The sequence below is a fragment of the Pteropus alecto genome, unplaced genomic scaffold (assembly GCF_000325575.1).
Source record: "Pteropus alecto unplaced genomic scaffold, ASM32557v1 scaffold60, whole genome shotgun sequence".
NCBI classification, from domain to species: Eukaryota; Metazoa; Chordata; class Mammalia; order Chiroptera; family Pteropodidae; genus Pteropus; species Pteropus alecto.
Window position 1 is genome coordinate 5,447,183 of NW_006430726.1, and position 13,808 is coordinate 5,460,990.

General features: G+C 60.1%; 1 protein-coding gene across 1 annotated transcript in view; it reads right to left on the reverse strand.

Annotated features, from left to right (window-relative positions):
- IL16 (interleukin 16) overlaps window positions 1–13,808 on the reverse strand; it is an 87,722-nt gene that overhangs the window by 15,701 nt on the left and 58,213 nt on the right. Inside the window, exons 6-14 of the mRNA XM_006905315.3 lie at window positions 13,606–13,748; window positions 11,912–12,022; window positions 9,733–9,847; window positions 6,661–6,734; window positions 5,954–6,170; window positions 5,486–5,603; window positions 3,576–3,708; window positions 1,522–1,606; window positions 463–923 (exon numbers count right to left, since the gene is read on the reverse strand). Of these exons, the coding sequence (XP_006905377.2) occupies window positions 463–923; window positions 1,522–1,606; window positions 3,576–3,708; window positions 5,486–5,603; window positions 5,954–6,170; window positions 6,661–6,734; window positions 9,733–9,847; window positions 11,912–12,022; window positions 13,606–13,748 (1,457 nt within the window). The remainder of the gene's footprint in view (window positions 1–462; window positions 924–1,521; window positions 1,607–3,575; window positions 3,709–5,485; window positions 5,604–5,953; window positions 6,171–6,660; window positions 6,735–9,732; window positions 9,848–11,911; window positions 12,023–13,605; window positions 13,749–13,808) is intronic.

Consider the following 13,808-nt stretch of genomic DNA (forward strand, 5'->3'; position numbering starts at 1 on the left):
AAACTCAGACCTGGGTGACTTATGGAGAAACTGAGGCTCAGGAAGCCTGAGTTCCCCAAGGTCCCCGTCTAAGAAAGTGGGATGGAGTCTCTCTGGGGAAGACAAGCCAATCCCACACCACTAGTCACCTCAGTCACGAAAGAGGGAGACCAGGTCTTAAGCATGGTCTTTCCGCAAGCCTCCCGCGAGCCGAGTGGGCGTCGGCGTCCGTGCCCCGCCAAGCCTCCTCTGGGGGCTCCCTCCTGGCTACTACAACAGCCACCCGCACGGAAGCCAGGGCGCCAGGGCCCCCTCCCGCGCCAGGGTCAGCCACGCCTTGGACCCTTCCTGCGGCGGCCGCACGCCCACCAGGCCCCTTCCCTGGGATGGGGCAGGTCGGACCTTCTGCCCCGCCGCCGACACTCGCTAGCTGCTCAATGACCACCGTGCTCGGCCCGCTCACCCCCAGGAGCCCGCTCTCACCTGGGCGCGGGCGGACACGGTGCGCCCCGGCGGGCACGAGTCCTCCTGCTCCTCCAGACTCTTAGGCGGGTCGCTTTTGAAGTATTTTCTGGGTGGAGGCTTCGGCTTGGAGGACGTAGGCTTTCTGACGAAAATCTCAAAAGATTTCTTCAGTCTCGGTGGCGGCTGGTCGTCCTGGTTCTCGCGGGGGCGCAGACTGTCCTGGGGGGGCCCGGACGCCGTCTCGGGAAGCGGCCCTGGGTCCTGGATCCCAGGACTGCGTGTCCTCGCTACCAGGCCCGACGGCGGCTGCTCCCCGCCGCTGCTGGGACTTCCCCCGGGGGACCCGGACACGTAGCTGCTGTCGCTGCTGGAGCGGACCAGGACCTTCGGGGCCCGGCGGAGCGGGGGTGCCGAGTGCTTCTCTCGCTCCTTCTCCGAGGCTGGCCGCCCATGCCAGCTGCTCTCCAGCCTTTTGGCACCTGTGGTGGAAGCACACGTGAACCTCCACGCCCGAGCCTGGGAAGACGGCACACCCACCCGCACCGCCACGGGCAGCACACACGCCGGGCTGGCTGCTCCCCAACCTCCCCCGGGGTGTGGTCCCCGGTGAGCTGTATGACTCAACGTCAGACGTCAGGTTGAGAACATCTGTCCCCCTTTCTTTCTCCGTGGGATGAGTCCCCACTGCACACCCCAGCCTGACCATCGCGGAAGGGCGAGGTGTCCCATGATGCAGAGCACGGGTGGCAGACGGCCTACAGCCGTCCAGGACTGCGGGAGCGACCCGGTCCCCTCACCCGAGGGGCAGCCCATCTCTAATGCCTGATGGCGCCGGGGCCTGAAAGGCCCAGCATTTCTGCCAACAGGACAGCTCCGAAGGGCCCTTTTAGCTCCAGGGGTCCAATGAGCTGTGGGTCTTGTCTCCATCAATGACTGAAATCTGTGCCTCCCACAGAAGCCGGCCGTGAGCCGCATGTGCCTCGCGAGCTGCTAGCCTGAGGCCCTGTCCCTAAGCCTGGGGCGGAGGGAGCGAGTTAACGGCTCAGACATCTCAGGTGACAGGAGTGACTTCCTCACCTTCCAGACTCCACTGATGCCTCTCCTTTCCAAACCTGTGCTCCGCAGCCTGGGCCACAGCATCTTTGAGCTGCTGCTCGGAGACCTAGAAAATGTCAGTCTCACGTAAACCACCGAAGCCCTCGTGCCAGGCTCCGACTCCCGTACCAGCTCCCAGCCGGGCACCTGGGTTCCGGTTCCCTTCCTTCCACTTTGCTCGGCCAATAGCTAACAAATGCCATTCCCGACACACCCTGTCACCGAGCTCCCCAGGGGGCCCGTGCCAACTCTCCACCACTGCCTGCGACGCTCCGGGCGGAGCCACCGCGTCACAGCGCCCCTCTGGGGACCACTGCACTCTTCCGCAGCTTTGTCCGGACAGCAGCGTCATCGTCACACACGCGGCCACCAGGCCCCCATTTCATCGTCACGTGGTGTTACTGACACTAACGGTTGGGGGTAGAAGCCCCGGAGCCACACACACTTGCGTTCCCGTCAGTCGCACTTCACTCTGACGGCGCACGCTCGGACGAGCTACGCGACCCGAGCCTCCGTGTGTCTCCTGCAGGATAACGACAGCATCAGAATCTGCTCCACTGCGAGGTGGACAGAGGTTTTTAAAAAAATAGACACCAAAAGTGCAGGCAACAAAACGACTATATAAAGAGCCTACCGTCGAAAATAAAATCAACCTATCAACAAAAGAGGCAGCAGAGTGAAAGGCGACTCACAGAATGGAGTCACCACCAGTTTCCTTCCTCTGAGGGACTTCACGACCACGCCATCCTGTCTGCTGCAGTCCAACTGGACACGAGAAAGTAGTCTGAAATGTCGCATCGAACAGCGACAGACCTCACCTAGCTCTTGACTCCCCAGAGGATGACATGCACACTCCTTAACACCCTACGGCCCTTCCCGATGGAACCCCAGTGCCTTGCCAAACCCCACTCTCAATGTCTCGCCCAGCCCCAAAGACCCACCGCTCTCCCTCTGTGACGACAGGTCCCTTCATTGAAACCGAGCCCCCAGATCTGAAGACATTAGGAATCGGGAGGAATGCTCAAAACCAGCAGACACCAACCAGGAGCGGCCCGGCAGATTGGGCAGATTGTGATTAGCAGCCAAATGACCCTGACTGGACCTCGAGAGCGCGGTGGAACCAAGATTCACAGAACTCAGGTGACAGAGGTGCTGCTGTTGCTGCTGGAGCCTTTTAAGAAAGACCCAGTGCCCAGACCAAGTACGGACACGGAGGGGAGTAACCGATCACACGCCAAACTGGACCTTCTCTGTCCTCTCCTGCCCCCTCGGGCACTCCGTGCCTTAGACAGCTTACTTCCAGGGCTGTCCACTCAGACCCCTGGATCAGAAGCAATGAATACGTACGATCCTCCTTAATCTTACTTCTTAAGTTGGCTTCAAGGCTTTACTGGGGAGACCGACCTGAGCTCTACCTGCGTCTCCTGTGAACCCTGTTTCTGTGGGAACCTGTTGCCGTCGACGCTGGCTTCTCTGTGCGTGACATGTGAGGAACCCACCGCCTCTGTGCAGGGACGTCGTAACTCCAAACTGCGAGCTTTGAGTTCCCCCTGCAGGGAAGGGCCTTCCCCGATCTCTGCCTGCAGAGAGCTGACTTCCGGTACTTCCTGCTTCCTACAGCCCCCCTGCCCTGTCCCACAGCGTTCATCGCCCGCACGGCAGCTGTCTCTCTGTCGGTCTCTCTGGCGAGCCTGTGACCTCGGGTCACGGCAGCGCAGTGCGCACTCACCTCTGCACGGTGCCAGCTGCACGGGGTCACGCAGAGGGCACCCCAGATGACACTCTTGCCTCTGCAAGCAAGGCCCTGGCTCTGTCTCCTGCCCTAGAACCTGGAAACCCAGCCACAGAGCCCCGTCCTGTGCCAGCGGCCGCTGGCGTCTCCGAGTCGACCTGGGCCCCTGCTGCAGACCTCACTGCCGCTCCCGCTGGGGACAGGTTTAGGAAACTCAGGTTCACACCGAAGCGCGCTGTGTTCCGATCTCCGTGCGGCAGCGGTGAGTGAGCGTGGGAAGAGGGGGTGCCGAAGCGGGTGTTACCTGCGGGTCCGGATGCCGGCTGACGATGATGGGGACTGGGCCAGGGTCACAGTGGCTCAGGATCGCGTAGACCGCGTTGAGCGACATGCAGTGTGCGGGGCAGTCGTTGATTTCTACAATCTCGTCACCACACCTGCAGGAGCACGGACGGGAGGTCATGGGCAAGCTACCGACACTGTACCAGGACCGTCACTCCCCTGGGGGCCCGCTCCTGCCTGGCCGTTTGTGAGACCTGAAAACCACATCATCCATATCCCGCTCAGCTGCCAACTCGGAACAGGGCGGCCCTGAGCAGCACCGCTCGCCGCCCACCGAGAGCAGAGTGGGGGCGCTTCACGCAGAGCTGCCAGCAGGACAGGATTCTGTCTGACTGTCCTCCTCCCGCCCCCACACACGCCCCGTCCAGACGGAGGGCACTCCCTCTCCCCGTGTCAGCTGAGGTTCCTGCCAAAGGCAACAAGGGCGGAAGGCGGCGGAGCTCGCGCCTGTCTGCATGAGGTGGGAGAGGCCGGCTGCGTGGGCCCCTGACAGACGGCGCAGCCCCCGCCTCATCTCACACGGGGACTAAGGCGCAGAGGGTGACGTTCTCTCCTCAGTGAGACCTCGCTTCGGGATCAGAACCTTTTTCTGGAAAGGCCAAACAGAGCATGAGGCTCCGCGGGCCACGCCGCCTGTGTCTCAGCCACGCGGCTCGAGCGCAGCCTGACAGCGGCAGCCACGGGCAGAGAGGCGGCGTGGCTTTGCTCCAGCAAAACGTTATTTAAAGAAACAACAGGCAGTGGGCTGCAGTCCGCGGACCCCTGGCCTCGCTGTTCCCAGCACGGACGGATGGGAACTCAGGTCTCCCGATGCTGACTGCTCTGCTCCTCCCACTGTGGTTGGCTGCCCCCCTTCCTGCGTTTCCGTCGAGTTGGTCCCCCTTCACCTTCGACACGAAATTATATTTCCATCCATGTAACTGAGGACCACGCCCATGTCGCGCCAGGTGCTAAGAAAAGCAGCAGCTTCCAGAACAATCCCTACGTATCTGCAGGCCTAGGAGGGAGGACTGTTGAGGTGTTAGGACTGAGGCCATCACCCCGAGCTGCAACGGCACCCTGAATAACAACAGCCCAGCGGCTCGGCCTGCCCCGCCGAGTGACAGCGCGCCCCCCTCCTCCGGCTCTGGAGCGCCACAAACACTCCATCTTGCAACTTCAGAAAAACCTCCGAACTGTGGCAAAGCTCGCTTATCCAGCCGAACCCTAACCCGGTGAGAGCACGTCTAGGTGAGGACGGATGACAGGAGGGGCAGACTGTGTGAGAGAGGACACACTACGTGTGAACGCTGGGGTAAGCACAGAGATCGTAACAAGTCAAACTGGGAAAAATGCTGTCACCGAACTAGGCTCACTCACTGGAAAGAAGTTTCCGATCTGCACTTTTCCTAGGAGCTACTTGTGAAATGTACGTGGAGCTCCTGAATGTACTTCCTTTAGGCCACCAGGAAGCCCAGCGACGCAGCCGATCTGCGCAGGGAGCTTCCTTCTCGCTCAGTGCACACGCGCCCCACCTAGGTCACAGCGCACTCCCCACCAGTCGGATCTGAAGTAGAGTGGGCTTCCTCCACGCTTCCTGTCCCGTCCCGGTGTCTGAGACAAGCCTCTCCCACCGCTCCATGTGTGCCAACCCCGGGACCCCGTTAAACAGAGTCTGATTCAGTGGTGAGGGGACTGAGGCTTCTGCGTCTCTACCAAAGTCCCCAGGACTTCCAGGCCCTGGCCCACGGGCCCCACTTGAGAAACGAGGCTCTTGGCCACAGCTGCGTCATTCTGAACGTGCCTCCTGCAAAGCCATCTGCTGCCAGCCTGAGCACCGCCTCCTGCCTGCCGTGAACCGGGGCCTCTGCACAACGGGACGTCAGGACCTACCGGAGCCGTCCATCCAGGTGCGCCACAGATCCCGGGGACAGCGCGTGAACGAAGATGCCCGAGATGCACTGGAAGTAGGGGACGCTGCACAGGCCGATGCCCAGACCAACGCCGGCCTCTGCAGGCAGAAGGGGGGCTGAGCTTTACGGGAGCACGCTACTCTCTCAGGGGTCCGCACCCTGTCCTCTACTCATCACCCATCTCCACGGAACACCCCCGGAGGCGTGCGTGGCTCTAGGTGGGTGCAGGGGAGGGATGGGTGGGGCCTGCGAGCGGTCGTGTGCGCTCCGCCCGCGTCCCGGCCCCAGCACAAGGACCACGCACAGATGCCGCATCCTGGTCCTGCAGGCAGAGCACCCGGCTTTCTGCCAAGCACTGGTGTGAAGTGCGGACAAAGGGTTCTGCTCTGTCCCGGGGGAACGCGGGGAGGAGCCTGGGTGGGGCGGGGCCTCCGGAAGGCACGCCTACCTTTCCTCAGAGAAACCTCCACCATGACTCTGTGATTGGGCTTGGCAGTGCTGGCAGGAGCCGGGGGCGTTTCCAAGAGGAAGGAGCCGCTGGCCTTGGCGACACAGGTGCTGGAGCTCAGCGAGCGGCACAGTGGGGGAGACAGGGGGCTGCTCAGGGAGTGGGGGGCCGTCAGGCGGGTCCTCACCGTGAGGGTCAGGAGCCCCTTTTTGGCTTGCTGAAAAGAAAGCGAGGGTGCCACGGCATTCAAGAGTGACCCCCGGCGAGACGTGTGAATGACTGCAGGTGCGCACGTGTGTGTGTGTGTGTGAGATGGAAGTGTGTTACACACCTATCACATACCTGCACACACATATGCAGATGGGACATACACGGGACGTACACATGTGTATGCGATCAGTGCAGGGTCTTCGACTAACTTGATGGACACTCAGAAATGCCTGCTAGCAACTGCCTTACACACTTAAAAGCAGTTTGGAAATAGCAATATAAATACGTACCACATTTTAAAACAGCTATAAACCTTAAGGAGTTGGAACATCCCCCGTAACGATCCTGATCGCTCTATTATTTTCTGAGGCGGGGCTCGCTCTCTTTGACCCTGTGCCGACACCAGCATCAGCTGGTTTGAATTTGTACAATGGAATGAAACAGGGCGACGTGGAGACCTTTGCCTACAGGCCCACGTCCTGGTAACAACCGATTACCTTGAACTTCTGCAAAGCATCCTGATGAGTCAGTCCGCCCATGGACTCACCGTTGAGTTCCAGAATTTCATCGCCTGTTGGGAGAGGGAGAACCTGCAGCTTAGAAGAGTTTTGCCCGGTCAGGGGCATCACCCTCACCTAGAACTCTAGTCTCGCCCACCTGCCCTGCGTCTGCACAGCGCATGGAGCACCGTGAGCACATGTCCTGTTTGGTGCCGCCCCCGCCTGGGATGCAGGCAGGGCGGCGGTGGGCCTTCCCCCGCACCCCCACCTTCCAGGAAGAGATCCCGGGCCTCGGCCGGTCCCCGTCCACCTCTTGGCTTCACCTGCTTCCCTCCTGCCGCCCTGACCCTCGCACCGTTTGCTCCCAGAAACCACTTCAAAGACAGCACTACTGGCCTCGGCCACAACGGTCTATATAGTTCGATGCCTGTTTCTGTGCCTTTTTCTCAACTCAATCGTCCCTCTCAGACCCACCTCCCCTCCCTACCTCGTCCCTGCCGCCTCTATCACTTCGTGCTCTCGTGACTGCGCGCGTCAGCTGGATGGCACTCAGTGTCCCGTAACGGCCTCTCCCTGTCCAGGATAGCGGGTCCCTGGGGACAGGGCCTTTGTCTTTTTAGATGCTGTACCCCCAGAACACGGTGACGCCCCGTCTCACAGAGGAGGAGGGTGAGCTCAGAGAGCTGCAGTCCCACACACGGCAGAGAATCAGGACTCGGACCTTGTGACTCCAAGTCATTTCTTCACACCAGTGTACACCTAGAAGGACAGGTTTTTCCTGTCTCCAGAAATCCATTTTTTTGTGTGTGTGGATGGCAAAACACTTTCTCCCTTTTGTTCAGTTTATTCAAAACACACACACACACACACACACACGAAACACTTTCTCTACATTCAATACTACTCTGGGCAAGTAAGGTAAGACGCTGATTTAATTTAAAAGAACCTCTGGCCTGACGGTTGCTAGTGAGAGCTGCTGTCCTCACCAGAACTATTAAACACCTGGTGCTGGGAAAACTGGGCAGGTACATGCCAAAGAAAAAAAAAAATAGACTAGACCACGTACAATAAACTCCAAGTGCATTAAAGACTCAAATGTTAGACCCCAAACCATAAAACTTCCAGAAGAAGTCATGGCTGGTCAGCTCTCTGACGTCGCTCTTAATATTTTTTTGGATATGTCTCCTTGGGCAACGGAAACGAATGGGACTCCATCAAATAAAAAGATTCTGCTGCACAGCGAAGGAAACCATCGACCAAACAAAAACAACCACTGATATATCTGATAAGGGATTAATATCCAAACTGTATAAGGAGCTCATACTACTTAATACCGAAAAGACAACAAATCCAATGAAAAATAGGCAGGGGACCGTTTCGAGAACAGGTATTTCTCTAAAGAGGACATAACGCCTGGCCAATAGATGTATGAAAAGACGCTCCATGTCACTAATCATCAGGGAAATGCAAATTAAAACCACCATGAGATGTCGCCTAGCACCTGTCAGAACGGCCGTCATTAGGAACGCAACAAACCACAGTGTCGACGAGGACGCGGAGAAAGGGCCCCTCGTGCGCCGTCGCTGGGGCTGCAAAAGGTGCAGCCACTGTGGGAAACAGTGTGCAGACTCCTCAACATATGAACACCAGCACTACCCTATGCCCAGCAACCTCACTTCTGGGTATTTATCTAAAGAAACCCAAAACACTCATTTGAAAAGATATACGCACCCCTGTGTTCACTGCAGCATTATTTACAATAGCCAATACCTGGAAGCAACCTAAGCGTCCACTGATAAATGAATGGATAAAGAAGAGATGGTGCACACGTACCGTGGAATATCACTAAGCCATGAAAAAGAACAAAATCTCACCATCTGTGACAACATGGATGGACCTAGAGGGTACCATGCTGAGTGAAATAAGTCCAAGACAGACAAATTCCATGATTTCATTTATACAGGAAATCAAAATAAATGAACACACCAGAAACAAACTGAGGGAACAGACTGCCGGTTGCCAGATGGGAGGGGAACTGGGGGAACGGGTGAAAAGGGGCGGGACGAAGCAGCACGAACTGCCATGTGTCACGGATGTGAAGGATGGCCCAGGGAACCACGGGAGGGTCCGGGCGGGCGCTGCTCAGCCCTGGCCCCTCGCTTTGGCTTCTCCCCCTCCTCCATCGCCTCTCACTCCGTGCGATAATCATGCTCTAGTCCACTAATGCCAGAAACTTGTGGTTTCTCTAACCTGCCCTTCACCTGCCCCCTGCAGGGAGGCTGTCACGTGTCCCATCGGCATCTTCTCCCTCCTAGTCTCTCTCCTCCGGACGAGCCTTGGGAGCTGGAGCCCAGCTGTCACCACAGCCTCAGAAGTGGGTTTACTGTTTCTGGTCCCCTGCCCGCCCACTTCAGCCTACACTCAGCTTCTCGAATCATCTCAACACCCTGGTCATAGCTGGTCCCTTCCACATTAAACAACTGTCAAAGGCTCCCACTGCCCGCACGATAAAACCCAAGTGCACGATCCTGCATAACGTCAGAGTCGCCACACTTTCTCTATAAAGGGCGCGCGAGTAACCGTTACAGGCCCCGTGGCCCCGTGCTGTGACACAACCACTCCACACGGCCCTTGCGACCTCGAGCTGTCCACAGACAAGAAGTAAATGGATGAGTGAAGCTGCGACCCAGCGGAGCTTTCCAGGGAGACTGAGATTCGAATTTCATTTAATTTTCACGTGTCACAAAAGAAAAAATTCTTTTGACTTATTTTCAGCCACTGGAAACAAACTACTCTCTTCTCGTGAACTGTGACAACGGGCAGATGTGGGCTGCCGTCTGCCAACCCTGCCCTCAACAGCAAGCTACCAAAGCTGGTCAGGCTCTGGGGCGGCTTCCAGGACCCGCTTGGCAGGACAGTGAGACAGCAGTGACGTCCCCTCTCCTAGCCTGCCGTATGTGACCTCTGCTCCGTGATGGCGGGACCCTGAATCCTGCCCTTGGCTGCAGCCCAGGGAGCTGCTCCAGCTAAGCCTACCGCCCGATGGCCCACACGGCTTTGGAAACGCACCTTCCTGCAGCCGGCCATCGGCTGCCGCCGCTCCCTCTGCAAAGATGGTTTTGACGTAAATTCCAATGGGGCCATAAATGCTGTCCTTTCCCCCAACGATGCTGAAGCCCAGGCCCTGCGGAGGAGAGAGGAAAGGTCAGACGGAGGTGGGTCCCTGGCATGGGGTTCCCTGGTGGCACTTCCCGAGGGCCCCGGACAAAGGGCTCAGGGAGGAGTCGGGTGCTCTGGGCTCACAGGTCTTGGGACTTAAAGGAAGGGGGAGCCGCCACCTTCTGGCGGGACCGGCCACGTGGTGTCTGGAGCTTCGGCACAAGGGACTCTGGATGGAGACTCTGCCCTTCTGAGCGACAGTCCTGGGCAGGTCACTTCCTGTCTCTGAGCCTTACTTTACCTTCTAACTCACGGGGTTGGTTAGAATGGGGAGTAACACGCCTCACAGTGACCACTGAAGCATCGGCGACAGAACAGGGAGAGCAGAAGCTTGCGGCAGAAGATGCGTCCCTCTACCCAAGGCCGTGCGCGGCCCTGTCCCGCACCCCACCGGCTCCCCTGCTCGAGGACACCGCGCAGTCCTGCCCCGGCCTGCCCTCGACCAGGTCGTGAGCTGACCCCAGCGTGGCGCGGGCAGCGGCTGCGGGAAAAAAAGAGCAGTGAGGCGGGATGCAGGAGAGAGGGGCCCGCGGGAGCTGGGGCGCAGCTGCTCTCCTCTGTGGGCGACCTGGGCGCTCCCCGCTTCACAGCAAGGCTCCGCCTGGGTCTCAACCGAGTCCCCTCTACACTGAGCTCCCTGAAGGCAGGAAACGCATCTCGTGCGTCAGCGTCTGGCCCCTGGCAGGTGCCCAGAAGGGAGGGAAGACAAGAATGCCAGCTGGAGGCCGGGCCTCCCTATCCAACTGGCAAGCGTGCCAAGTAGTGGTCAGCAGCCTGGCTCCCAGAAAGATCCCCCAACATGGTGGCTGCCACTGGGATGGGACCACTACTTTTAGGACATTTCCCTTAGGCCAGGGGCGGCTCAGAGCCCGTCATGTCACATGCATCACCCAGATGGCGGGGCCGGCAGCCATCTGCAACGTGCCACGGGAGACCAGGCAAGCGTGCACTGAGCAGCTGTGTGGACCGCTGCTGCGCTAGGCTTCTGGTGAGGGCACTGTGTGTTCCAGGAGGGGAGAGACAAATGGTGCCCGGGAGTAACACGGGTAAGAAAAATGAGGTGGGAGTGGCTTCAGGGCTCCCCGAGGGGCCTGCAGCTTCGTCCTGGCTGAAATAATTGCTCTGGACTCAAACTCTCACCGCCCTGCTGAGCCTGGATGTCTGGTGGTCAGAACAAGGCCCAGGGGTCAGGAAGTCTAGGTCACTGTCTCGGTTTGGCCGCTCACCAACCAAGTGACCTTGGGCAAGTCCTGCAACCTCCCAGGCTGCAGCCTTCCCTGTGCGGGACCAGAGGGAGGGCTGTCGTGAAGCAGCAGCCGTCCCTGCAAGGCCCTGAGCGCAGGGCCTGAGCTGGGGAGCTGCTCTGTCGTCTGTAGCTCTGCGCTGCCTCCCTTCCCCCTGGACTCAGCCCCGGTCTCACTCCTACTGGCTTCCCCGCCCGTAACCAGCCTTGGGTGCACGGGCTGTGTCAGGTGGACGGCGGGAGGCACGCCTTGTTTCTGAGCCCGTCACCCTGCTCTGTACTCCAGGCCCCGGGCAGCCAGCTCGTGCCCACAAAGTGCACCGACGGAGCGTGCGTTTGGTTCACAGCAACACGACTGAACCGTTCTGTTCCTGCTCTGCATGAGTCTCGGTGCCCCTTTCCACTCTGCCTGTCTTTGACCACAGCCGACAATCCGAAAGTCGACGAGTTTTAAAACACTTCTGCCCAAGGCCAAGGAGTAGAACAAGCGATTTACTGACCAGAAAGTGAGGGCGTTAGGCGCAAAGTCGGCGCGGGAGGGAGAGTCTCCTGTGGCCACAGGGACAATCATCTCAGCATTTCTCGCCCCTGTCTTCTCCTCACGTCTGTGCCGAGCTCCCGGAGGGGAGGACCGAGAGACAGCTGTGGGGCCCCCGCCCCACACAGGCTCTGCATGCCACACCGAGGGAGCCATCGCTGTCCCATCCCCCCGCTTCCTTTGACACGACGGGGTCTCAGGACCCGGCCTCGTTCCACAGGTCTACGCGGGCAACGGGCCTCGCTTACCTTGGCCTGGCCCTTCATCAGCACGATGCTGGAGATGACGGAAGCCTGCAGGGCCCCCGAGGGCAGCACGAGCTGAGCCGTGCTCAGCGACCGCGTGGGTCCGGCCGTGTCCTGCAACGAGGAACCGGGGCGGGGAGCGGGCGGGTCAGTGGGACACCAGGGCACAGCTCGCTGGGCAGGGGGTACCCGAGCAGAGGACCCACGCCCGGAGCTGGTCAGTGGTGTGTGGGTGGGAGTCTGGTGCAGGGGGGTCGTTTTGGTGGCCCCAGGAGCAAGCCGTGGGGAGGCCAATCGCCCTGCAGAGCAAAGTCTCAGGCACGGTTCGGAAAGCCAGCGGCCAACAAAGCCTCCACAGAATCGAAGACACGTTAACTGAGACCCCTCCTGGGCCAAGTATGGGGTGCTGGGCGACGGGCAGGAACCCGAAGGTCTGACGACTCAGAACCTACGGTCAGGGAGGCAGACAGGTGATAACTCCGTGCACAGGGCAGGCGGTGTGCCAGGTACGCAGTCTGCGTGCGTGGGAAGCTGCCTCGGCGAGGGACAGGGTGGCATGGAGGTCAGAGCTCAGGCCTGGAGTCCCGCTGACTGGATTGTTGTCTTGGCTCTGCCACCAATCAGGTGGTGACCTAGGACGGGGCATAGCCCCTCCGTGCCTCGGCGTCTCTAACGCCATCTGTCCCTTGGGAATCCACCTTTCTCTAGCAGTGGAACGCCAGGGCTTCCCATTTGCGATCGAAAACCATGATAGCGCAAGGAAGGAAAAGGAGGGAAGAGACAGATGGAGCCCTCCAGCACCTGCTGCGCGCTATCCAGGGAGAGGCCCCGCCCCCCACTTTGCAGAGCTCGGGGCCGAGCAGGTGCCACGCTGACAGGGAGGCTGGCCCCGACGGGACAGGCCGCGTGAGTGCTGAGAGAAGACGGGCACGGGAGACGTGGGGTCCGTGCAGCTGGGGCAGGCAGGGGCGCATCCCCTGAAGAATGGGGCCGTGGGGTTCCGCAGAGAGGCTGGGGCGCGGGAGGGCAAGGCGCGGCAGCCGGAGGGCGCTGTGTGGCTCTAAGTGGCAGCAGGAGGCATTCGGCGGCTCACTGCCCTGGGTGGAGCTGAGGGGGAAACAGGAGGCCGTGTGCAGGCCAGCTAGAGCGACGCGTGGGGGACAGCACGCTTCCCAGCCGCTTGGCATCCCATCTGCAAGCCGATGCCCCAGGGCCAAGGGCACGGACGGGGGTCCACCCAGGGCTTGGTCCAAACTCTGGCCCCTTGGGTTAAAGATGCACGAGCTCAGACGGCCTTGCCTCAACCTCCCTGTAAAACAGGCTCATGCTACATTCCAAGCTTGTTTTAAGAATTAGAGGCAACAGGCTTAAAGCAAGTCACATATCACAGGGGTTAAAAGCCCAGGGGTTGGAGTCCTGGGGATCCAGTGTCAGTGCCAGTGCTCTCTCTGACTGGCCACGTCACCGTCCACTTTCTGGGACTTGTCAAAGCCCCAGGCCTGTCTGCCTTTCAGGGTGACTGTGCAGGTGACATGAAGGGCAGACATGCGGTCTCCGCCCAGGTCTGCGTATGGTAGCACAGAAGTGGCGGCAGTTCCAAGGCCCTGGACACACGGGGGCGCTGTGCGGCCGCCGTTCCTGAGGCGGTGCCCGGTCCTGACGCCCGCCCCCCGCGCCCGGCCTCCCTCCGTGCTCACCACGGTCTTTCCCGCGGGCCGGTCCAGCTGCTGGGACAGACACTTCCTGTCGCTGCAGAGCGTGCGCGGCTCCCCGGCCCGGCGAGCGGCAGACGGCCTGGTCACGGGAAAGTCCAGCTCCGCGCTGCAGGAGGCGCCGACACCTGGACCCGGGGGGAGGGGGGCCGTGGCGTTCTCCGTCTGCACGCGGGGTGCGGGGTGCG